Here is a 27,432-nt window from a genome sequence, read left to right as displayed (position 1 = left end):
TCAAAAACATTCTACAATATTTGTAATGGTCGGATATTTCATCCAAAATATTTTTGAATATAAAGTTTTCTTGAGTAGCCTGGTGTATATGAAATGTTGGGCAGTGAAGTGTATACAGTTGCTAGTGATTGTAACTCATCAATCACACAAACTTGATTCTGATCTATTTTCTGCTCTTAGTCTGCAAGGAACACTCAATTAAACTCCTCTTTCTTTACCTTTCGTTTAGATATCAACTGTCTACCAATCATCCTTTCTTTCTAAACTCAAGTTGAAAAACATTCCTAGGGTGCATGTGTGGCCTAGTAGTGAAGCCATCAGTTGGGATGTCCACATCTCACATGGGAGTTTAAGGGTTTGAATCTCTGCTAATGTTCACCTTGTGAAACGGCAGGTGATGGCTCACATAGTTGGATCCCTACCACCCACATGGGAGATGTGGATGGGGTTCTTGAATCCTGGGTTTGGCCTGGCATTTGGGAGCATTTAGGGAAGTGAATCTGTGCACCAGAGTTTTTTCTCTCTGTTTCTCAAATAAATAAGTAAAAATTAAACAAAAATACAAACATTTCAATTTCCATTCCTTTGTAGCGTTTCTGAATTCCTCTGATTTCCTATGGCCTTACCTTCTCTCTCTATGTGAATATGGAACCCATCAAAGGCAGTGGGGGGTTTTGGGGGTAGCCAGCTCAATATCATTTGCACAGGGAAGAAAGAGAAAGGGGCTGGTGTGGGCTTCTCAGCCTCACTGAGTGTATTGTTATTTTCGTATTCCATGGGAAGTACACTGACAAATTCATCTTCACTTTCAGGAGTTGCAGATGCGCTGTCCCACCAATATGGCTGAGACGTAGTTTCATAGTCACTGCTATTAAAATCAGGCCAACCAGAAGAAATGTTTCCAGATGGCTCAGGAGTTTCCTCTGTAAAATGGAAGATTCTGTCTTTTTCTATTGTTTCTGGTGATCTCATGAATGATTCCTCTGGGAAACTGCCACTCTGTTCTTCCCAGTTGTTTTTGTTCAAGTTTACAATTCGAACAGAAATATTTCGAGGTGGATAAGGAGCTGTAAAAGAAAGGATGCTCATTTTCAAATAATTTTAAAATCTATTATACTGAATACTTAATCTATTAATTGAATACAGAAGCATATGTATTAAATAGTTTAATTTTAAAAATTCAATTCTAGTATACAGACAAACTTATGTGAAGAACAAATGTGGTTTTAAGTATACATATCTCTAATATTTTGTGAGTGACATGTCATCCACAAAATGTACATATGTGTATACTAACATATCACCAATCACACTTAAAATATCTTGTATTTGTCAAGTAGTAACTTAACCACTTCTAAAGCAAAGTTATGAAAATATTTTTCACTTTATCATACCTTCACTACAGGAAAAGTGTCTCTGTATCTTGATCTTTATTATAAAAACAAAAACATTAAAAAAACAAAAAACAAAATCCCTCAACAATAGTATACTTATAACTAGTACCAAGATAAAAATACTCCATGTGACACAGCTGCACCCAGGAGAGTTGCACGCATGATTTGCCTTTGGAGATCTTAACACACATGTTGGAAATATGTCTTACCTTCCGATGTACATAAAATGAGACATCTGAGCACGAAATGAGTTTGCACACTTTTCTAGAAGTGGAAAATTACGAAGACACTGCATGGTCTCTGTCTGCAACAATTTCTACCTAACTGTCAACAGCAGCTCAACTAAGATCTCATCCATGAATTTCTAATAAAAATTAATCCCTCCTTCCCCTGTGCTTTTAAGTAAGTTTATATCTTTTTTATAAGAGGTATCTCATTCTGCCTTGTATGACTGGCATTTGTGCAAAACCTGTACTACATTTGTTGAAAGCAGAGTCCCCGAGTTCCCAAGTAGAAGTTGCTCGGGTAAGGATGTTTCTTTACTTGAACTACAAAATGAAAAATACAAATAGAATCTTAATGTGACATGAGAAAGAGTCTGTTTTGGCCTTAGTAAAGAAGAAGCATGACTTTCTAGGTGTGGTCTATCATAACCAATCCCCAGTGCTGGTGTGAGTGGCCTCTCCAGCAACCGAGCAGGTACCAGGCACATTAGGCACTCTCAGTATAGTCTTTGCTGGCAAAGTGTATTTAGTAGGTATATTTTTATTTTACCCATCCATTCTTCCTTCTGTCCATCCATTCTCTAATAGTGTTTCACACCAATAATAAGCTAAAATTAAGCACTGTGAGTTTTAGATATATCTGCATCCCAGTATTTTCCTTTGATAATCTGATGATTAGTGCTAGAATATTTCCCTCTGCTTTTCTGCTATGTTGGCATTTGTCAACTGATGTAAACTACATCTAGTTAAGTTACTTAATTATAACTTTTGGTAGTGTCACATAACTTTTAGTTTAATAAGTATAAATCAGTGATTACATAGACACATTTCAGATTTTTCTTATTTAATATTTTGCTCAGTTCCTTCTCCATTGACAGGAAATTTTGTTTTAAATGATTAAAAGTATTTATATTTACTTTCTTAGACTTGGAATAGAATTCAAGAGTACTTCAAATAGAAAATAAAATCAAAAGACAAGTTTATTTTCATGCAAAAATAATTTGAAATCAATATATGTTTGTTTCACAAAGTGCATTTTCCATGAACCTTTTGAAGACCCCTCATAGGTATAGATTTCAAATTGTTCTGCACCAAAATGAACTTATTTAAATTCTATTTTCCAAAACTTTTTGAAGTATCCTCATATTTCTTAGAAAGATAAACCTAAACACACAGCGCCATGTAACTTATTTATTAATACACTGAGTTTGATTCTTCAGAAGACTTACCAGTTCTGTGCTGCTTCGGTTCATGGCTGACACCACTGTACTCCACAAGGGTACTTTTATTAAAAGTTGCCTCAGAAACCAGCTGAAAGGTGATATTACTATAACATATTCCTGGCAGCCAGTGATTAAATACTGTTTTTCCCTTAAAGAAATCTGGGAGAAGAAAAGTTACTGACATTAACATTATTGTCTTCTAAATATCACATGCTTCTAGAAAATGTCAAATAATTCCAGTTAAATATCCATAAAATAATATTTCCCCAACTTCTGGCAGGTCATTTATAAAAAATTAGTAGAAGGCTAGGCTTGAAACTTTGTATTTTAAGACTCAACCCTGAAAGGCTTTTTCTACCAGGATTCCTAAGGAGCTTGGACACAACTGGGTTATATTTTTATTGTGAGAACCTTTTTTGGAGTATTAAATGGAGACAATAAATGGAAACGCAGAGATTGGGTTTGTGCTAGCTCTGCACAAAAAGATTAAAAACCAAGGTATTTTGCCATTTATGATTTAATAAATATCAATTTTATGAGCAATGTTTTCACTTACAAAAACTACCCTCTTTTAAAAGTAGCCTGTTTTATCTGCTAGTTGGCAGTTAGTGCTTGCTTAAAAAGAAGAAAATATTGGTTTAGATTCTAGTTGGAAAACATTAAATAAAATCATGATAAATTTAAAAATCCAATTCAAGTAAAAAATGAGGGAAAGAAACTAAAAGTACCACTTTGTTAAATTAAAAGCTAAAGATAGTTTTCAAATTATTTAAACATGGAAGCATATTAATTCACTTGTTTTTTAAACTCCTGGTTTTTAACTCAATGAAATTTTTGGTAATTGCTTTGTGGTCATTCATGAATTTGTATTTACATGTGATCTATAAGAAAATAAGGTCCAATTCATTAGTTTACAGAATTTTTCCTTTGAAAACAAAGAATGCAATAAATCATGGAGTTCATGCTTATGTTTCTTTGATTTTTTTAAAAAGAAATTTAAAATTCTACATCTGCTGCACATATTGTAACCAGTGTCTCTAGAAAGGAAAAATTACATGGTAGAAAAGAATTTGTAAAAGCAGCAAAACAAGTGACACTTCTGGATACCATGCCTTATGTGACTTGTGCCCATTCTCCACCACCTCACCTATGTTCCAAGTTATAGCTGTTCAATTTTTGATACCAGTATATACTCTAACTACAAAGAACTGCTGTGGTGTTGTGTTTGGAGGTTATTCAAATGCATCAATTTGGATTCACTCCCAATGAGGCTGAAGGATTGCTCTCTCTAGGTTTTCCTCTTCCTCCTCCCTATCCCTCAAGTTTACTCAAATCTCCAGATTTCATTCATTTGAATGAATAATTTGAATTGTTAATTCCCTGATCTTTCTTCCCTCTTCTTACAGTGTCCCCACCAAGTCAGCAAAAATGGAAGAATCGCTTTTTGCACAGTAATGTAATCATTTAACTGGTCCTATGGGTAAGTACTGTCTTTTGCATTTGAGAATACTCTTGGAGCGGCTCCAACTTTGTGAAAGGCAGCCCTGTAGTTCCCAGTCTTAGAGGTGCCCTTCTATCAGACTGAGAAGGAGACAGGTGAGATGGCTTCTCACCTTGTTTGCATTTGTTTTCAGGCACCAGATTTGCTGCCTTTGGCAAGAATAACAGGTAAGGAAACATAATTTGAGTATTTCTCATGGTGTGGGAATGACTCATAATTCTTAACTAATGAACAAGATGTTCTATGACTCCTCACAACCAAAATTTGTGAATCAATACTGTTTTTAATGGTTTATATTGGTTGGAAGGTGAGTTATAAAACCTCCTTAGACCAAGAAAGACCAGTGGGGAGAAGTCTTGTAAGAAGGAAGAGTCCTTGTTCATTCTGCCTTCCATTACTGCTTACCTTTGTACAGCATTGTCCGGAAGGCTTTCCCTTCCCAGTAGCTTATGTTCACTCTTGTGAAAACATTATATTTTTCTGGATAATGAATTTCAAACAAGACTCCTGTTTCAGGAGAAGGCTTATAGTCATATATTGAAACACTGGTTACAGGTAGAGGTTCTACAGAGGGGAAGTAAATGCAGAAAGGGGAGAAGGGAAAGAGAAAGGCATCATCAACACTTGGAAGGGCCAAATATTACACTTAGAAGAATTCACACACGTTTTTACTCTCTCTGTTTCCTGTGAAATGAGTTTTCCCTGACAGTAATTAATAAGGTAATTTTATATGGGACTTCTGGCTTTTTAAAGAACATTTATATAAATTTTTCCATTTGCCTTTTGCAACAACCACAAGATCTAAAAAGAGGAAAGATTATCTCCATTCAACTGACAAACACAATGATAAATCAGATGCTATAAATTACCTGTTATAGCAAATTTAACAAATGCATGAGAAACATTGTATCTCCAGATTTCTCACTCATTTTCCCCATGCCAAGAAAATCTGTGGTAATGACAGACCAGTAACGGAAAACACATTTTGACTTTGAGCATGATAAGCATTTGTTTATTTCTTCATGTGAACCTAGATAATATTTTCTACATAAAGTATAAAATTGCAACCCATCCAGTGATGTGAAAATTATAACTTATGGTGTTTATCAAGCAACTGTTTTACAGAAGTTTAAAACACATTATTTCTTTTTTGATTGAGTTGTTAATTCATCACAAAACTTTAAAAATACACATTTTAAAATTATGATTGATTAGTGTCTACATATATTCCACACCCCACTCTTCAGCAACATTCTTATAAAATAACAGGTTTCCCTCAATGTTCTGAAAAAGCCGTAGGATAATTTTAACCTACATTTTATTTAGAAAGAATTTTAAATATTTTGATTTAAAGTCAACAATTATATTATTTAAAAACAATTTTTATTCAAGGGTTTAGAATTAAGAGGATACATAAATATCATCTACAGCCTAAACTAAAACAATATCCTTAGATTAAATTTTACACTTTGAAATTTCAGTTTCAGGGCCATTGTTATGGAACAATGGATTATGTCTCTGCCTGCGATGCAGGTATCCCAATGTGCCTGAGAAAGCAGTGGAAGATGGGCCAAGTAGTTGGGTCCCTGTCATCCACATAGGAGATTAAAATGAAATTCCTGGCTTCTGGCTTCGACCTGGCCCATCCCCAGCTATGCAGTCATTCTGGGGGGGAAACTGGTGGATGGAAGATCTTTCTCTCTCTCTCTCTCTCTCTCTCTCTCTGCTTTTCTAATAAATAAATAAATCAGCAAATCTTTAAAAGGAATAAGATTTCAGTTTTGAGGTGGTTGTGTAGCCCAACAGTTAACACTCCAGTTAAGACACCTGTGTTCAATATCTCGCTCTGGATTCTAATTCCAGCTTCCTGCCAATGCAGACCCCAAGAGGAGTAGTGGTGCTCAAGTAGGTTCCTGCCACCCACATGGGAGACCTGGATTAGATCCTGTCTCCTAGCTTTGGCCTAGTTGTGGCCATTGTGAGCTTTTGGGTAGTGAATCAGCAGATAGATGAGAGCTCTGTGTATCTACCTCTTGAATAGATAAAAATAAACAAACAAAATTTGACTGAGTTCATTCAACAAATAGTTCTTGACTTTCTAGTTTGTCTCAACCTGTAGTTACTAAATTCTGTTACTCAAGTTCTTAAACCATTTCTTGCTTTTGATTGAAGAGATCCAAAGAGAACTGATGCTACATGTTAAAGCATTGATATTTTTCTGGAAAATCATGCCAACATCTATGAGAAATAATTCATCTATGGAAAAGTTGAGAGGGTCTTCACAAAGCAGTATATTTTTGGATCTGTTTAGAAAATGTGCTATATGGCCGGCGCCGCGGCTCACCAGGCTAATCCTCCGCCTTGCGGCACCGGCACACCAGGTTCTAGTCCCGGTCAGGGCGCCGGATTCTGTCCCAGTTGCCCCTCTTCCAGGCCAGCTCTCTGCTGTGGCCCAGGAGTGCAGTGGAGGATGGCCCAAGTGCTTGGGCCCTGCACCCCATGGGAGACCAGGAGAAGTACCTGGCTCCTGCCATCAGATCAGCGTGGTGCGCTGGCCACAGCGTGCTGGCCGTGGCGGCCATTGAAGGGTGAACCAACGGCAAAGGAAGACCTTTCTCTCTGTATCTCTCTCTCACTGTCCACTCTGTCTGTCAAAAAAAAAAAAAAGTGCTATATGAAATATTTTTAAAAAGATTTATTTATTTGAAACAGTTAGAGAGAGAGATAGAAATATAGAGAAGGGGGGTGTCTTCCATCCTCTGGTTCATTCCCCAAATGGCTACAATGGTTGGAGCTGAGCCGGTCCAAAGCCAAGAGCCAGGCACTTCTTCCTGGTCTCCAACGTGGGTGCAGGGGCGTAAGGGCTTGGGCCATCTTCCACTGCTTTCCCAGGCCATAGCTGGATTGGAAGTGGAGCAGCTGGGACTTGAACCGGCACCCATTTGGGATGCCAGCACTGCAGGCTGGGACTTTAACATGCTGTGCCACAGCACCAGCCCCATATATGATGTATTTTAAAAAGTCATGGAAAATGCATGGATTTCAATTTTTTGCACCAAAATAAACATCTTTCAATTCCACTTTTTCTATCGACTTTTGAAGTGCTATCATATTCTCTGGTTAAAAACTTTGTATTTTTTTTCTCATCCTTGCCCTTCCAAAACAAGGTAATGTTTCATAGTGAACTCATTTATGATTCCATGGAAACAAACAAAATCCTCGAAGACTGAACTTTGAGTTACTGAGCTTCGAGTTGAAAACTCCCAGAGAAGTTTGTTCTTTTATTTTTTAAAAAGATTTATTTACAAGGCAGAGTTACTGAGAGCAGAGAAGGGGAGGGGGGTCTTCAATCTGCTGTTTCATTCCCCAGATAGCTACAACAGCCAGAGCTGAGCCGATCTGAAATCAGAAGCCAGAAGCCAGGAACTTCTGGGTCTCCCACGTGGGTGCAGGGGCCCAAGGACTTGGGCCATTTTCCACTACTTTCTCAGGCCATAGCAGAGAGCTAGATCAGAAGTGGAGCAGCCAGGAATAGAACTGGTGCCCCTATGGGATGCAGGCACTGCAGGTGGTGGCTTTACCCACTGTGCCACAGTGCCAGCCCCTGTTCTTTTACTTTTAAATATTTATTTACTTGAGAGGCAGAGAGAGAGATCCCATCAGCAACCTATAATAATTGGGGCTGGGCCAGGGCTGAAGTCAGGAGCCAGGGACTCAATCCAGGCCTCTCATGGATAGAGGCAGAAATCCAACTACTTGAGCCATCACTGCTGTCTCCCAGGTCCTGCATTAACAGGAGGCTGGACTCAGGGGCTGGAGCTGAAGGCAGGTATCAAACCCAGCCACTATATGGGCCTATCAACCACCAGCTCAAACAGCTGCCTCCTTTAAAGAAATTTCGAATGATTTGAAAGTTTTTCTTTCAACTCAGCCTAATTACGACTTAAGCAGTCTACCGAACCAAGTTGTTGGCCCTGAATCGGAGAGAACAAGCAGCCACTGAGCTCAGCTCCTCCATGCCTCACCCATTCGCCACCCACACCAGAATTCACATGTTAAGTTAGAGGGCCACTCCATCTTTCATGTCCTTGAGGTTGATGGCTGCACATCAGAGCCATCACCAGTTTTTGAAACTCAACACATCCATGAGGATTCTTAAAATTTCTTTTTTTTTTTTAGAGGGGGACATTGAAGCAAGCTACTTAAACTTAAAAAGAAAGTCTTAAATGGCTGTGTACGTGTTTGATTTATATATTTCACTCAGCTTCAACACAATCCCAAAGTCCTGCCCCAGACATAATTGATGCATAGTCAATCAAAGAATTAATGTTTCCGAAGGAACTCAAAAACACAGTCTAAAAATATTTTGCTCTGACTCCAGCTTCTTGCCTTATTAATTTTCCTCTTAGAAATTAAGTGGTGTTGCATGAACCAGAGCTACAATTACTCAATGCATTTTAGTGATGACAAGGTTAAATCCTAGACTAATTCAATATTTTCCCTGCCAGTCACTCCACTGTACTTCCTTTTTTGCTTTAAGAACCATGCTGTACTGGACAGGGTAAGGGGGTTGCAAGACAATAGGAATCATTTATCATCATTGTTTATTAATTATTTTCTTGTCTTCTGGTCTTTTGATTTTTCAAAGACATAAAGCATTATAAGATAGAGTTGAAACTCGACATATAACTGATATGCACCCCATTCTTCCCTTACCATGGTCTCAGGTGAACTACTATTCCAAATTTTGTGTATATTGTCAAATACATCTTTTTTCTTTTACTTTTTTTTCAAAGATTTATTTATTTATTTGAAAGGCAGCGTTACAGAGAGGCAGAGACAGAGAGAAGTCTTTCATCCGCTGGTTCACTCCTCAGGGCTGAAACAGCTGAAGCTGAGCTGAGCCGAAGTCAGGAGCCAAGAGCTTCTTCTGGGTCTCCTACACGGGTGCAGGGGCCCAAGGACTTGAGCAATCTTCTGCTGCTTTCCCAGGCCACAGCAGAGAGCTGGATCGGAAGTGGTGGAGAAGCTAACTCTTGAACCAACGTCCATATGGGATGCCGGCACTGCAGGCGGTGGCTTTACCCACTACTCCATAGCGCAGGCCCCATATTTTACTTTTATGCTTGTATGTATCCAACATTATTTCATGTTTTAAAATATTATGTTGATGGTAGCAAACTGTACATATCATTCTGCAGGTTGCTAAGAGATTTGAGATGGATTCATCCTGCTACAAGCATCTTTAGGAACTTTGTTTTAGTGTCTACACAAATTGCTCAATTTATCTGTTATTCTTTTTGGTAAAAAGGTCACTTTAAATCATTCACTCTTATAAATACTGTTGCAATAAACAGTTGGGACCCATCACATTAGGTTGGAAATCCCAGATAGCAAGGTATGCACATCTTCAACTGTATCAGATATTGTCAAAATGCTCTTTAACTTGATTATGCTGATTTACATATCAGTGGTGAATGAAAGTTCCTGTATCAATATTTTTTAAGTTTTTTGCTGCTCTAAGGTGTGAAAAATTTTGTCTCTTTAAGTTCCTGTTGATGAGGGTTTTTTTATGGTTTTTTTTTGTGTGTGTGTGTGTCCCTTAGAATTATTTGACTCTTTTGCTTGTTTGTAGGATATTTTTCCATCTTCCTCTGCTAATTCGTAACACAGTCTTTGTCACATACCACATTCCCATTGTCATCTTTATATTGTTCCAAGTGCCTTCTTCCAGGGTCACTTTTTTTGTCTTGCTGAAATATACCTATTAATATTTCTTTAAGTTAGGCTCTGGTGCTTAAAGTTATCCTAAGATTTGTGTATTACAAAATTTTCATTGTTTCATCTTTATTCTTGATGTAACTCATTCATTCCTGAAGCATCTGAGACATAGATTTTTCCCTTGGTACTTTGAAGATGTTTCAATGTCTTCTTGCTCCAGTTACAGTAGAAAAGCAGTCCTCTGTCTATCCAATGGACATTCCCTTGTAGATACTATCATTTTTTCCTCTTCTAGTACCTTTTAAGTTCAGTTCCTTGTTTTTATTCAGCCTTAGTCATTTGCAGTTTCATCGTTGTATATTTAGGGCTGGTATTATTTTTTTTAAAAACCCTATATCAGGTACTTGGATTTCTCTGCCAATGTGTGGAGTCACATCAACCTCCACATCTTGGAGATTCTTATAACTGTCCCTTCTAATGCCATGTCCAATTATTCCCTCTGCTCCCCTTTTGTTGAACTTCTAAGTCTTCCTATCTAGAGTCTGTCCCACTCCCATGCATTCGGATTGTCTCTCAGGGCTAAATTATGGGGCAACTGCTCACTGTAACCTTTTCATTTACTATCTTTACTTGTTATCCCTATATAATTTCTTCCATCTATTGATGTTTTCAATTAATTTGAAACTTAAATTGATTTTAACTAGCTTAATCAATTAAAATTTAATGAATTTAATAATTGCAATTTCCAATTTTGAAAGTGTTTCGCCACTCATCCAGCCCTGCCAAAGATGCTTAAAGATGTGTTACACACAGAAACACAGAAACATGGTCATCAATATGAAAGAAAGTAAAGGAAGGAAACCTCGCAGCAAAAGATCACAGAGAATTCAAAGCATATATTAGAAAATATCTTTGGCAAATGGCAGGGCAAAGTTACTACTTATCAATAGTCACAATGAACGTTAATGGCCTGAACTGTCCAGTTAAAAGACACAGATTGGCTGATTGGGTTAAAAAACAAAACCCATCTATTTGCTGCTTACAAGAAACACACCTTTCCAGTAAAGATGTATACAGACTAAAAGTGAAAGGCTGGAAAAAGATATACCATGCCAACAGAAATGAAAAAAGAGCGGGCGTAGCAATCTTAATATCGGACAACATAAACTTAAAAAAAAAACTGTTAAGAGAGACAAAGAGGGGCACTATATAATGATTAAGGGATCAATTCAACAGGAAGATATAATGATTATCAATGTATATGCACCTAATAACAGGGCACCGGTTTATCTAAAAGATTTGTTAAGGGACTTAAAGGGAGACTTAGACCCCAATACAATAGTACTGGGGGACTTCAATACTCCACTCTCAGAAATAGATCAACAGGACAGAAGATCAACAAGGAGACAGTAGATTTAAATGACACTATAGCCCAAATGGATCTAACAGATATCTACAGAACTTTTCATCCTACACATAAAGCATTTACATTCTTCTCAGCAGTACATGGAACCTTCTCTAGGATTGACCACATACTAGGCCATAAAGCAAGTCTCAGCAAATTCAAAAGAATTAGAATCATATGATGCAGCTTCTTAGACCATAAAGGAATAAAGTTGGAAATTAGCAACTCAGGAATCCCTAGAGCATTCGCAAACACATGGAGATTGAACAACATGCTCCTGAATGAACAATGGGTCATAGAAGAAATTAAAAGAGAAATCAAAAGTTTTCTGGAAGTAAATGGGGATAACAGCACAACATACCAAAACTTATGGGATACAGCAAAAGCAGTGTTAAGAGGAAAGTTTATATCAATAGGTGCCTACATCAAGAAATTGGAAAGGCACCAAATAGATGAGGTTTCAATTCATCTCAAGGATCTAGAAAATCTGCAGCAAACCAGACCCAAATCTAGTAGGAGAAGAGAAATAATTAAAATCAGAGAAGAAATCAACAGCATTGAATCCAAAAAAAAAAAAAAAAAAAAAAAAAAAAAACTACAAGAAATCAGCCAAACGAGGAGCTGGTTTTCTGAAAAAATAAACAAAATTGACACCCCATTGGCCCAACTAACTAAAAAAGAAGAGAAAAGACCCAAATCAATAAAATCAGAGATGAAAAAGGAAACGTAACAACAGACACCACAGAAATAAAAAGAATCATCAGAAATTACTACAAGGACTTGTATGCCAGCAAACAGGAAAATCTATCAGAAATGGATAGATTCCTGGACACATGCAACCTACCTAAATTGAACCAGGAAGACATCGAAAACCTAAACAGACCCATAACTGAGACAGAAATTGAAACAGTAATAAAGGCCCTCCCAACAGAGAAAAGCCCAGGACCAGATGGATTCACTGCTGAATTCTACCAGACATTTAAAGAAGAACTAACTCCAATTCTTCTCAAACTATTCAGAACAATTGAAAAAGAGGGAGTCCTCCCAAATTCTTTCTATGAAGCCAGCATAACCTTAATTCCTAAGCTGGAAAAAGATGCAGCAATGAAAGAGAATTACAGACCAATATCCCTGATGAACATAGATGCAAAAATCCACAATGAAATTCTGGCCAATAGAATGCAGCAACACATCAGAAAGATCATCCACCCAGACCAAGTGGGATTTATCCCTGGTATGCAGGGATAGTTCAGTGTTTGCAAATCAATCAATGTGATACACCACATTAACAGACTGCAGGAGAAAAATGAAAAAGAAATTAAAGGGATACAAATTGGGAAGGAAGAACTCAAACTATCCCTCTTTGCAGATGATATGATTCTTTATTTAGGGGATCCAAAGATCTCTACTAAGAGACTATTGGAACTCATAGAAGAGTTTGGCAAAGTAGCAGGATATAAAATCAGTGCACAAAAATCAACAGCCTTTGTAAACACAGGCAATGCCATGGCTTCTAAGATCAATCCCATTCACAATAGCCACAAAAACAATCAAATACCTTGGAATAAACTTAACCAAGGACATTAAAGATCTCTATGATGAAAATTACAAAACCTTAAGGAAAGAAATAGAAGAGGATACCAAAAAATGGAAAAATCTTCCATGCTTATGGATTGGAAGAATCAACATCATCAAAATGTCCATTCTCCCAAAAGCAATTTACAGATTCAATGCAATACCAATCAAAATACCGAAGATATTCTTCTCAGATCTGGAAAAAATGATGCTGAAATTCATATGGAGACACAGGAGACCTCGAATTGCTAAACAATCTTGTACAACAAAAACAAAGCCGGAGGCATCACAATACCAGATTTCAGGACATACTACAGGGCAGTTGTTATCAAAAAAGCATGGTATAGACCAATGGACAGATGGATAGACCAATGGAACAGGATAGAAACAACAGAAATCAACCCAAACATCTACAGCCAACTTATATTTGATCAAGGATCTAAAACCAATCCCTGAAGTAAGGACAGTCTATTCAATAAATGGTGCTGGGAAAATTGGATTTCCACTTGCAGAATCATGAAGCAAGACCCCTACCTTTCACCTTACACAAAAATTCACTCAACATGGATTAAAGACCTGAATCTATGACCTGACACCATCAAATTATTAGAGAGCATTGGAGAAACCCTGCAAGATAGAGGTACCGGCAAAGACTTCCTAGAAAAGACCCGGGAGGCGCAGGCAGTCAAAGCCAAAATTAACTATTGGGATTGCATCAAATTGAGAAGTTTCTGTACTGCAAAAGAAACAGTCAGGAGAGTGAAGAGACAACCGACAGAATGGGAAAAAATATTTGCAAACTACGCAACAGATAAAGGGTTGATAACCAGAATCTACAAAGAAATCAAGAAACTCCACAACATCAAAACAAACAACCCACTTAAGAGATGGGCCAAGGACCTCAATAGACATTTTTCAAAAGAGGAAATCCAAATGGCCAACAGACACATGAAAAAATGTTCAAGATCACTAGCCATCAGGGAAATGCAAATCAAAACACAATGAGGTTTCACCTCACCCCAGTGAGAATGGTTCACATTCAGAAATCTACCAACAATAGATGCTGGAGAGGATGTGAGGAAAAAGGGACACTAACCTACTGTTGGTGGGAATGCAAACTGGTTAAGCCACTATGGAAGTCAGTCTGGAGATTCCTCAGAAACCTGAATATAACCCTACCATACAACCCAGCCATCCCACTCCTTGGAATTTACCCAAAGGAAATTAAATTGGCAAACAAAAAAGCTGTCTGCACCTTAATGTTTACTGCAGCTCAACTCACAATAGCTAAGACCTGGAACCAACCCAAATGCCCATCAACAGTGGACTGGATAAAGAAATTATGGGACATGTACTCTATAGAATACTATACAGCAGTGAAAAACAATGAAACACGGTCATTTGCAACAAGATGGAAGAATCTGGAAAACATTATGCTGAGTGAAGTAAGCCAGTCCCAAAGGGACAAATATCATATGTTCTCCCTGATCGGCAACAACTAACTGAGCAGCAAAGGGGAGACCTGTTGAAGTAAAATGGACACTATGAGAAATGGTGACTTGATCAGCTCGTGCCCTGACTGTTGATGTACAATGTAATACTTTATCCATTTTAGTATTTTTTTTTTTGTTCTAGTACTATTGGTTGAACTCTGTAATTAACACACTATTATTCTTAGGTGTTTAAATTTTAACTGAAAAGTGATCCATGTTAAATATAAGAGTGGGAATAAGAGAGGGAGGAGATGTACAATTTGGGACATGCTCAGTCGGATTTGCCCCAAATGGTGGAGTTAGAAACGTGCCAGGGGATTCCAATACAATCCCATCAAGGTGCCAGGTACCAATGCCATCTCACTAGTCCACGTGATCAATTTCAGTTCACAATTGATCACACTGATAGGTCTAAGAGTCAAAGGGATCACACAAACAAGACTAGTGTCTGCTAATACTAACTGATAGAATCAAAAAGGGAGAGAAGGATCCAACATGGGAAGCGGGATACACAGCAGACTCATAGAATGGCGGATGTCCTAAATAGCACTGTGGCCTCAGAATCAGCCCTTAAGACATTCAGATATGGCTGAAGAGCCCATGAGAGTATTTTAGGCATGGAAAGCCAAGACACTCTGGAAAAAAAAAAAAAGAAGACCTAAATGAAAGATCTCTGAGAGTGAGATTCCAGTGGAAAGAACAGGTCATCAGAGAAGGAGGTACCTTTCTCTGAAGGGAGGAGAGAACTTCCACTTTGACTATGACCCTGTCGGAATAAGATCAAATTCGGCGAACTCAAAAGGCTTCCATAGCCTTGGCAACTCATGACTAGAGCCTAGGGAGATTACTGATGTCATAAACAAGAGTGTCAAATTGTTAAGTCAACAACAGGAGTCACTGTGTACTTACTTCTCATGTGGGATCTGTCCTTAATGTGTTGTCCAATGTGAAGTAATGCTATAACTAGTACTCAAACAGTATTTTACACTTTGTGTTTCTGTGTGGGTGTAAACTGATGAAATCTTTACTTAATATATACTAAATTGATCTTCTGTATATAAAGATAATTGAAAATGAATCTTGATGTGAATGGAATGGGAGAGGGAGCGGGAGATGGGAGGGGTGCGAGTGGGAGGGAAATTATGGGGGGGAAGCCATTATAATCCATAAACTGTACTTTGGAAATTTATATTTACTAAATAAAAAAATTAAAAAAAGAAATCAACACACACACACAAAAGTGTTATTTATTCTGCCCTTTTTATTTCTGCCAATTTTCTTTAATTATTCCTTGACCTTTTAAAATGGATGTGATTCTTACATTTATATCTTCAAGCATCAAAATCATACTGTAATTTTTTGTTAGATTTCCACTCAAAATATCATCTGAAATGTTACAGTTGTTTTGATGCCTATTGCTTGTAATGTAGGTTTCTTCTTTGATTTTGAAAAACATGGTGTAGGCTCATTTTACACTGTTTCATTCTTCATTTCTTTTTTTAAAATTAATTTACTTATTTATTTGGAAAGGTGTGAGTATATATGTTTGTGTGTGTGTGAGAGAGAGAGAGAGACAGAGAGAGACATAGACACAGAGAGAGAGAGAGAGGAGAGAAAGAGGAGAGAGGATCTTCCTAAGGCCTGTAATAGCTGGGGCTATGTCAGGCTGAAGCCAGAGCCTGGATCCCAACATTGGTCTCCCATGTGAGAGTCCTGGGATCCAACGACTGGAGCTACCATCAGCTACTCCCAGGGTATCCATCAGCAGAAGCAGAGCAGCGACTTGAACCCAGGAGTTCTGATACAGGATGCAGGCATCCCAAGCGGAGTTTTATCCACTGAACCAAATGCCCTTCCTCCATTGCTTGTTTATCCCTTGATTTTGAGATAGTTAAGCCTTTGCATCCTTTTGGTTCCATGTCTAAAACAAGACACGTAGCATAGTTTTGGGATTGTTGATACTGTGGATGATATAGTGGCTAACAGAGTGATGCACTGAGTCAGAGCGTGCCCAGGCTTGGTCCTTAATACTGAAACTGATGTCCCCTGTCCCCTAGGCCTCCGTATGTGAATGCTTTTATCAAATATGAATAACACTGGACCTGTGCCTTCTCCAGTGTGGAGCATTTGGGTCCTTTCTGTACTGGGAACCACACTCAATGCTGCGTTTTCCAGACTTGCAGCACGGTGAGTGTTTTACTTCAGCTGGCTTTCCCACTCGGAGCTTTTTGTTTTGTTTCTGATCCATAGAGACACCGTCCTGTTTGTGAGGCTGGCAGTAACCTCTGGTTTTCCTTTTGCTTTGTGGTAGAAGCAAAAAGTGTATGACAAGCAAGAACATCCTGAAATATTTTGACTAGAAATCCTAACATTTGCTAAAAATGTATAGCTAAAAAAGTATTTTTTCCTAAAATATTTAGTGTGATCATTTTTCCTACTGATTAAGTGTCCCACGTAATGGAAACTCATGTTTAAATTTAAGAATATGTTATGCTCCTTAATTATCTTTGGGCCATTCATAAAACATCTTGACAGACATTTTTTTCTTTCACATTCTGATGTGATTATCTGAGAGAGGTCACAAACAGCAGATGCAGAGCAAGCACTGTGGAAAGATAGCAAAGGCAACCCTGTGTTTAACTGCTCACTGCTGAGAGGTGCTGTTCTCAGAGGCTGGTCTGAGTTCCTGGATTAAGAACTCAAGATGAGTTCGGTGCTGCGGCATAGTGGGATAAACCTCCGCCTGTGGGGCCGGCATCCCACATGGGTGCTGGTTCGTGTCCCTGCTGCTCTTCTTCTGATCCAGCTCTTTGTCATTGCCTGGGAAAGCAGTAGAAGATGGCCCAGCTCTGGCCATTGCAGCCATCTGGGGAGTGAACCAGCAGATGGAAGACCTTTCTCTCTGTCTCTCCCTCTCTCTGTCTGTAACTCTACCTCTCAAATAAATGAATAAAATCCAAACAAACAAACAACAAACCCTCAGGAAGGGGCAGCCTTTTGGTCTAGAAGTTAAGACACATCCCACTTTGGAGAGCTGGGGTTTGGTATCCGGCTCTGCTCCTGACTCCAGCCTCCTGCTGAATGTAGACCCTGAGAGGCATCAGGTGATGGCTCAAGCAACCGGGTTCTTGTCAGCAGCTTGGGAGACATGGATTGAGTTCCTAGCTTCCAGTTTCAGCCTGGCACTGACTAAAGGATTGTGGGCATTTGGAAAGTGAACCAGTAGATGGGAGGGCTCTCTCTCTTATTTTCTCTCTGTCCTCTCTCTATCTCTGTGTCTTTTTTCTTCCTGTTTCTCAAATAAATAAACACAAATTTATCTCAAGCAGCAGTTGGGAAAGGGATCAAGAACCTTTTCTTCTGATGTGGTTGAATTAAGAATGTATCTCGTTTTAAAAATGATTTATTTAATTATTTGCAAGACAGAGGCAGAGAGAGAGAGAGAGAGAGAGAGAGAAGTCTTCCATCCACTGGTTCACTCCCTTGGTGGACGCAACAGCCGGAGCTGTGCCGATCCAAAGCCAGGAGCCAGGAGCTTCTTCCAGGTCTCCCACATAGGTGCAGGGCCCCAAGGATTTGGACCATCTTCTACTGCTTCCCAAGGCCATAGCAGAGAGCTGGATTGGAAATGGACCAGCCTGGATTTGAACCAGTGCCCATATGGGATGCTGGTACTACAGAAGGCGGCTTTACCCACTACACCACAGCACCAGCCCCAAAAATGTATCTCTTCTGACATGGTTCTTTTGAGTAGTGTGAGAGACCTGGGATAAGACTCTTGCATCTAAGGACGGGAGTAGGAAAAAGAGACCAAATATTGCAGCCCAGACCAGAGCACCTGCCTTGTGTTTAGATGGTGATTTGAGACCTGACCTGACACCTCAGCTATATCTGAGGGGTACTGAGATGGGCCTGGCAGCAATCCATGGTCCAGGAGCAGTGGTGCCCATCAAACCTAATGCCTTAGTTCAAGTTCCATCATTTCTCTACCAGAACATTTCAACAGCTTTCTAAATTATTCTCTCTGCCTCCAGTCGCATCATACATTTTTTTTTCCTTTCTGCCTGCTTAGGGTCATCTGATAATCTCACTTTAGTAAGAGCCACCCTCTTAAACCGGCTGTCGCCACCACACTGAAATTTCCCTGCCTAATCTGTTTTAATGCTCCTTGATTGTGTGTGATTTTCCATTTAATTCCATTGATAGTTTATCATTATTGATCTTATACTATGTGCTACCTACTTTATTAAGGAGTCTATTTTACAGTAAAAAAAAACCTTTGCATTATTTCGCAATACCACAAACTAAACAGGTACAGAATACTCCCAATATTATATAATTATATAACAGATCACATCAGCAAAGTCAATTTGCACTTCTACTTTTCTTCTCAATCTTTTTTAAAATACTTATTTATTTATTTGAAAGGCGTACAGAAAGAGAGGGAGAGATAGAGAGATCTTCCACTCACTGATTTGCTTTCCAAATGGGCAAAACAGCTGGGACTGGATCAGGCTGAGGCCAGGAGTCTGGAACTCCATCCAGGTCTCTCCCATGGGTGCTGCAGCCCAAGTATTTGGACCGTCTCCCACTGCTTTCCCAGGCACATTAGTGGGGAGCTGGATGAAAAGTGGAGCAGCCAGGATTTGAACCAGTGCCCAAATGGAATGTCAGCACTGCAGGCAACAGCTTAACTCACTTTGCCAAAATGCTGGCCCACTTGTCTTTAAAAGTACAACTTCCAAGCTAAGAATGGATTTACCATTTTTAAATGTTTGACAAGAATCAAAAGAATAACAGTGTCTCATGATACATGAAATTCATATTAAAAATTCACAGTTGGTGTATTTAATAAAGTTTTACTAGAACAGTCATGTTAATTTGTACATGTAATATCTTTAGCTGCTTTTGTACTGCAACAGTGGGATTGAAGAGTTGCAATATAGACCATATGGCCTGCAAAGTATAACATATTTATTGGTTACACCTTTGAAAACTCAGTTTGCTCATTCCTGGGCTACCTCACAGGTTTGAAAACTAAGGTTTAGAGAAAATAGTATTTTACCCAAGTCTACACACATGGTTTCCATTTTTCTTTGAATATACTTTGAACCACTATCCCACCTGCTTAAGAAGTTGTCCGGGATTCAAGATCTTGTGGCTTGCAGTTCTACTACAAAAGAGAGCATTTCCCAGGTCAAATCTGATGATGTTCTTTCTTTGATCTGTCATCAGTCCTTGTCACTTTCATGCTAATGTCTAAACGCCTTCATGAGCTACTTCAGGCTCTTCCCAACATTTCCAGGCACTTTCCTGGAATTGTCTGGAGTGGCTGATGCTTGCCTTTGTGTCTCCTCACAAAGCTCATGCAAGCCACGTTCTGCCTGCTTCCAACTTCCGCACATACGTTCCTTTCAACTCTAACTGTAATGTCCTATTCTTTATTCTTTTGGCAAATTTTCATTAATTTTTATGATTCTTTAATTGTGGTATGCTCCCAAATTTCTCCAGGGGGAAGGCACTCTCCCTTACATAATTCTTTTCTAGCATTTGTATCTTTCATAATAGTTTTGTTTGCCCTTTCCACTGTAGTGTAACAACTTCGCAATTTTATTTACTTTTGATTTTTGGCACCGAGAACACAGCACAGGGAAGGTGTCCAATAAATGAAATAAAAGTCATGGATTTTTGTTATCTCTAATCGATTCATGGAGAATATGAGCTCTGCACAGCGTCTCCATGAATGTCCTGCAAGGTCTATAGCTACTACCTCCACACATTTACTGACACAATTGAACTATACAACTGTGTGCATATAACATTTCCCCAGTTTCTAAGCCATTGTTGCCAGGTACTGTTTTATCTACTGGAAGACCACCTCTTCCCTCTGAAGTGCACACAATATATTCAAGGTTCTCAATCAATTAAATATTAACCAGAGCCTAAGGGTTGTGAAACTCCTTTGAACTGGTCAAATGACTTGCTTGTGCTGAATTTATTCTTTGCCAATTTCTCAGCTTTCTCTGAAACTGGCAGACTGAGAACAACTATAGCAAAATATCAAAGGACTGCCCCGGGGCCAATTGCTTTGTCACTGCTCATTTCATCCAGACAAGCATCTAACACACAATAAATGACTACAAGAGCAATGTGTCAACTCAGTGAGCAAATACCACAAATGCACTGTAAACTTCTAAAAAGATTTCTATTCAAAAGATAAAGATGGCAAAAATGTATCATTAACTGATAAATAATGGTAATTTTAGAGCTCAAAAGCAATCTTAGTCATCATGTACTTTAATTCCCCCTTTTATAAAGGAGGAAGCTGAAATCCAAATGTCACATAATGCCACCTTGCGCCTAACATCACAGAAATGTTTGTACATTAATTCCCAGTTCTTATATTCCTCACTTATCATGGCCTCTGAAGTTTGGGATAATGTAATCAAGCAATTAAAACTGGAGCAGGAGATGAGATACAACAAACTATCTATCTATCTATATATCAACATATATTACTTTTTACTTACTTATTTGAAAGGGAGAAAGGAAGTGAGAGAAAGTCAATCAGAAGCCAGGAGCCAGGAGCTTCTCTGTCTCTCCAAATTCCTCCAACAGCTGAGCCAAACCAAAGCTAAGAGCCAAGAATTCAATCTAGGCTTCTCATTGAGTGGCATGGACCAACTACTTTTGCCATCACCTACTGCATCCCAGATGTGAACCAGCAGGAATTTTGAATTGGGAACGGAGCTGGGACTCAAACCCAGGTACTCTCAAAAGGGATGTGGGTGCCCCAAATGGTGCTTTTAACCACTATTCCAAATGCCCACGTCCATCATTAATTTTACTTTTGCGAGATTGATGCAAGTTTCCTATCCCCATGAAGATGTAGAAATATTCAAGATGCTAATTCTCTCCCTTTAATCCAAACAACAACAACAAAAAATAAAATAATCTGAAATAATAACTGTTATTGAGTTTATCAGAGAGGTGAAATTGCAAAAAAGTCAAATGAAGCAAATACAAGAAGAGACAAGCCCATCCCAGGAGAGAAGTGACTCCTTGTTTCACCTCTGACAGAGCATGGCAGGAAGAGAGGAGGTAGGTAAGAAGAAGGTAAAGGTTTTTATTAAATTCACAAGGTCGAGTGTGGTCTAAACAATAGGTTAGAACTGCTCTGTCCAACCTCTGCACATACGTTCCTGTGTCCACTGCTCTGCTACTACAGGAAAGGAAGCAAGAAACCACCTGGAGCATAGATTTATGGTAGAATTCAGCTGTCCCTGAGGAGGTACCGGGGCGGAGCCAAGATGGCGGAATAGTGAGGGCGCGCACCGATAGTCCGGGAAAATTTAGTTTAATAAAAGGGGAGTTACGGTAGCCTCAGAAAAAAGAACCAGGAAAATATTGCAGACAAAACTCTTCTGGATCCAGTGGGCGTGAATCGGAGGACCTACTGGGAGAACAAGGTCGCCCACCACGCGCGAAAGCCGAGCCGCAGGACCGAGCCGCGGGACTGAGCCGCGGAAGCCGAGCCGCGGGACTGAGCTGCGCAAGCTGCAGGGTCTGCGCGCAAGTGCTCGAAGGGGAGTGCAACAGCGGGGAGACTTGGGACGTCCAGGGCTCTGAGTCCACACATCGGCGCTGGAAGGGGAGCAGACCTACATGGAGAGCGTGGGAGCCCACAGTTCGGGACACCAGCGGCAGACTCAACACACCAGTGCTGGAACGCGAGGTGAGCCGAACCTCAATAACCCGAGACACCGGCAGGCAAGCGGAGAGAGGAGACTAGAGGGAACGACACCCGGGGCGGGGGGGACTTCACCAAGCTAACTGGAAGAGAGAGAGAGGGAAAAAAAAAAAGGTGACTGGTACGGACACGGGTTTCTCTCTCTCCGCTCACCTCTCAAGGGCGAGCAAGACAAAGAGCAGGCTCCATCTTGGACATACGTCATAAGCAGAGCGACCTCAGGTCTGCACCGGCCCTGAGCCTAGCAGTAAAACCTGACTCTGGGTGGGGCGAATTAACAGGAGATTAGGACCTAGTAAATTTATGGTGCTACTGAACTGAGACTGTGAAAAAAGAGACGGTGGGGGAGAGAACTCACGGAATTCACGTGAGCACTCTCCAGAGACGCTACAATTCCGTAACTTTGGCAACCCAGTGGGAGACTGAAGGAGAATTTGAGCCCACTCTAAGGGCCGAACAGATTCCCTGTGTGGTCCTTGGGAAAGAGCTTCTGATCTCTGGCTCCTGTGGGTATATCATTTGCCTGTTAACTACCTCCAACTTCGTTCAGCTGTGCAGAATTACTTCCCTTTTGAATCAAAAAAAAAGAGAGAGAGAGAGAGAGAGGTTTACCACGCCTAACCTGGGAGTGTCACCTTTGGCACACCAAACAGAGCTCTCAGGCCACACCCATCTCAAGCCCTAAGGCTCCATCAAAAACAGATAGTCCACTTAATCTAGAGTCATAGTATAACAAGAAAAAGCACCACAGTGAAAAAACCAAATATCTCCAATATGACAAATAACAAACGCAAAAACCAAGGTAATAAAAACAAGGAAGTCACCATGAAGCCCTCAAATGAAAAAGACACCCCAATTCAAGATTATGAGGATGATGACATAGAAGAAATGCAAGAAGCAGATCTCAAAAAATTGATAAGAACATTAAGAAGTTCTCAAAAACAAATTCTTGAACTACAGAAATCCTTAATGGACAAGATAGAAAATCTCTCTCGTGAAAATGAAATATTAAGGAGGAATCAAAATGAAACGAAACAACTAGTACAACAGGAAACTGGGATAGTGACTGAAGTGAAGAATTCAATAGATCAAATGAAAAACACAATAGAGAGCCTTACAAACAGAATGGGAGAAGCAGAAGAGAGAATATCGGACTTAGAAGACAGAGAACAGGAAAGGATACAGTCAGACCAAAGAAAAGACGAGGAAATTAGAAATCTAAAATATATTGTCGGGAATCTTCAGGATACTATTAAAAAACCCAACATTCGGGTTCTAGGAGTTCCTGAAGGCATGGAGAGGGAGAAAGGATTAGAAGGCCTTTTTAGTGAGATATTAGCAGAAAATTTCCCAGGTTTGGAGAAGGACAGAGAAATCCTAGTACAGGAAGCTCACAGAACCCCTAATAAACACGACCAAAAGAGACCCTCACCACGACACGTTGTAATTAAACTCTCCACAGTGAAACATAAAGAAAAGATCCTAAAATGTGCAAGAGAGAAACGTCAGATTACTCTCAGAGGATCTCCAATCAGACTCACAGCTGACTTCTCATCAGAAACTCTAAAAGCTAGGAGGGAATGGCGAGATATAGCCCAGGTACTAAGAGAGAACAACTGCCAGCCCAGAATATTATATCCTGCAAAGCTATCATTTGTGAATGAAGGTGAAATAAAGACTTTTCATAACAAACAGAAATTGAAAGAATTTGTTGCCACTCGTCCAGCCCTGCAAAAGATGCTTAAAGATGTGTTACACACAGAAACACAGAAACACGGTCATCAATATGAAAGAAGGTAAAGGAAGGAAACCAAGGAAGGAAAGCTCACAGCAAAAGATCACAGGGAATTCAAAGCATATATTAGAACTTATCTTTGGCAAATGGCAGGGCAAAGTTACCACTTATCATTAGTCACATTGAACGTGAATGGCCTGAACTGTCCAGTTAAAAGACACCGTTTGGCTGATTGGGTTAAAAAACAAAACCCATCTATTTGCTGCTTACAAGAAACACATCTTTCCAACAAAGATCCATACAGACTGAAAGTGAAAGGCTGGAAAAAGATATACCATGCCAACAGAAATGAAAAAAGAGCAGGCGTAGCCATCTTAATATCAGACACCATAAACTTGACCACAAAAACCGTTAAGAGAGACAAAGAGGGACACTACATAATGATTAAGGGATCAATTCAACAGGAAGATATAACAATTATCAATGTATATGCACCTAACTACAGGGCACCGGTTTATCTAAAAGATTTGTTAACGGACTTAAAGGGAGACTTAGACCCCAATACAATAGTACTGGGGGACTTCAATACTCCACTCTCAGAAATAGACAGATCAATAGGACAGAAGATCAACAAGGATACAGTAGATTTAAACGACACTATAGCCCAAATGGATCTAACAGATATATACAGAACTTTCAATCCTACAGCTAAAGATTATACATTCTTCTCAGCAGTACATGGAACCTTCTCTAGGATTGACCACATACTAGGCCATAAAGCAAGTCTCAGCAAATTCAAAAGAATTAGAATCATACCATGCAGCTTCTCAGACCATAAAGGAATGAAGTTGGAAATGAACAACTCAGGAATCCCTAGAGCATACGCAAACACATGGAGATTGAACAACATGCTCCTGAATGAACAATGGGTCATAGAAGAAATCAAAAGAGAAATCAAAAACTTTCTGGAAGTAAATGAGGATAACAGCACAACATACCAAAACTTATGGGACGCAGCAAAAGCAGTGTTAAGAGGAAAGTTTATATCAATAGGTGCCTACATCAAGAAATTGGAAAGGCACCAAATAGATGAGCTTTCTATTCACCTCAAGGATCTAGAAAACCTACAGCAAACCAGACCCAAATCTAGTAGGAGAAGAGAAATAATTAAAATCAGAGAAGAAATCAACAGGATTGAATCAAGAAAAACATTACAAAAAATCAGCCAAACGAGGAGCTGGTTTTCTGAAAAAATAAACAAAATTGACACCCCATTGGCCCAACTAACTAAAAAAAGAAGAGAAAAGACCCAAATCAATAAAATCAGAGATGAAAAAGGAAATGTAACAACAGACACCACAGAAATCAAAAGAATCATCAGAATTTACTACAAGGACTTGTATGCCAGCAAACAGGGAAACCTATCAGAAATGGATAGATTCCTGGACACATGCAACCTACCTAAATTGAACCAGGAAGACATCGAAAACCTAAACAGACCCATAACTGAGACAGAAATTGAAACAGTAATAAAGGCCCTCCCAACAAAGAAAAGCCCAGGACCAGATGGATTCACTGCTGAATTCTACCAGACATTTAAAGAAGAACTAACTCCAATTCTTCTCAAACTATTCAGAACAATTGAAGAAGAGGGAATCCTCCCAAATTCTTTCTATGAAGCCAGCATCACCTTAATTCCTAAGCCGGGAAAAGATGCAGCACTGAAAGAGAATTACAGACCAATATCCCTGATGAACATAGATGCAAAAATCCTCAATAAAATTCTCGCCAATAGAATGCAACAACACATCAGAAAGATCATCCACCCAGACCAAGTGGGATTTATCCCTGGTATGCAGGGATGGTTTAATGTGCGCAAGACAATCAATGTGATACACCACATTAACAGACTGCAGCAGAAAAACCATATGATTCTCTCAATAGATGCCGAGAAAGCATTTGATAAAATACAACACCCGTTCATGATGAAAACTCTAAGCAAACTGGGTTTGGAAGGAACATTCCTCAATACAATCAAAGCAATCTATGAAAAACCCACAGCCAACATCCTATTGAATGGGGAAAAGTTGGAAGCATTTCCACTGAGATCTGGGACCAGACAGGGATGTCCACTCTCACCACTGCTATTCAATATAGTTCTGGAGGTTCTAGCCAGAGCTATTAGGCAAGAAAAAGAGATTAAAGGGATACAAATTGGGAAGGAAGAACTCAAACTATCCCTCTTTGCAGATGACATGATTCTTTATTTAGGGGACCCAAAGAACTCTACCAAGAGACTATTGGAACTCATAGAAGAGTTTGGCAAAGTAGCAGGGTATGAAATCAATGCACAAAAATCAACAGCCTTTGTATACACAGACAATGCCATGGCTGAGGAAGAACTTCTAAGATCAATCCCATTCACAATAGCTACAAAAACAATCAAATACCTTGGAATAAACTTAACCAAGGACGTTAAAGATCTCTACGATGAAAATTACAAAACCTTAAAGAAAGAAATAGAAGAGGATACCAAGAAATGGAAAAATCTTCCATGCTCATGGATTGGAAGAATCAATATCATCAAAATGTCCATTCTCCCAAAAGCAATTTATAGATTCAATGCAATACCAATCAAGATACCGAAGACCTTCTTCTCAGATCTGGAAAAATTGGTGCTGAAATTTATATGGAGGCACAAGAGACCTCGAATAGCTAAAGCAATCTTGTACAACAAAAACAAAGCCGGAGGCATCACAATACCAGATTTCAGGACATACTACAGGGCAGTTGTAATCAAAACAGCATGGTACTGGTACAGAAACAGATGGATAGACCAATGGAACAGAATTGAAATACCAGAAATCAACCCAAACATCTACAGCCAACTTATATTTGATCAAGGATCTAAAACTAATTCCTGGAGCAAGGACAGTCTATTCAATAAATGGTGCTGGGAAAATTGGATTTCCACGTGCAGAAGCATGAAGCAAGACCCCTACCTTACACCTTACACAAAAATCCACTCAACATGGATTAAAGACCTAAATCTACGACCTGACACCATCAAGTTACTAGAGAACATTGGAGAAACCCTTCAAGATATTGGCACAGGCAAAGAGTTTCTGGAAAAGACCTGGGAGGCACAGGCAGTCAAAGCCAAAATTAACTATTGGGATTGCATCAAATTGAGAAGTTTCTGTACTGCAAAAGAAACAGTCAGGAGAGTGAAGAGACAACCGTCAGAATGGGAAAAAATATTTGCAAACTATGCAACAGATAAAGGGTTAATAACCAGAATCTACAAAGAGATCAAGAAACTCCACAAAAACAAAACCAACAACCCAATTAAGAGATGGGCCAAGGACCTCAATAGACATTTTTCAAAAGAGGAAATCCAAATGGCCAACA

General features: G+C 39.3%; 1 protein-coding gene across 2 annotated transcripts in view; it reads right to left on the bottom strand.

Annotated features, from left to right (window-relative positions):
- Positions 1 to 27,432, bottom strand: part of PTPRO (protein tyrosine phosphatase receptor type O) — a 266,448-nt gene that overhangs the window by 85,914 nt on the left and 153,102 nt on the right. For both annotated transcript variants that reach the window (XM_008259342.4, NM_001082750.1), the window contains 3 exon segments: positions 4,748 to 4,906; positions 2,848 to 3,000; positions 627 to 1,067 (listed from right to left, as the gene is read on the bottom strand). In XM_008259342.4, the coding sequence (XP_008257564.1) occupies positions 627 to 1,067; positions 2,848 to 3,000; positions 4,748 to 4,906 (753 nt within the window).

This window comes from Oryctolagus cuniculus, chromosome 9, assembly GCF_964237555.1.
Source record: "Oryctolagus cuniculus chromosome 9, mOryCun1.1, whole genome shotgun sequence".
Classification (NCBI taxonomy): Eukaryota; Metazoa; Chordata; class Mammalia; order Lagomorpha; family Leporidae; genus Oryctolagus; species Oryctolagus cuniculus.
The sequence above is the reverse complement of the archived record's forward strand: the minus strand, read 5'-3'. Positions and strand labels throughout refer to the sequence as shown.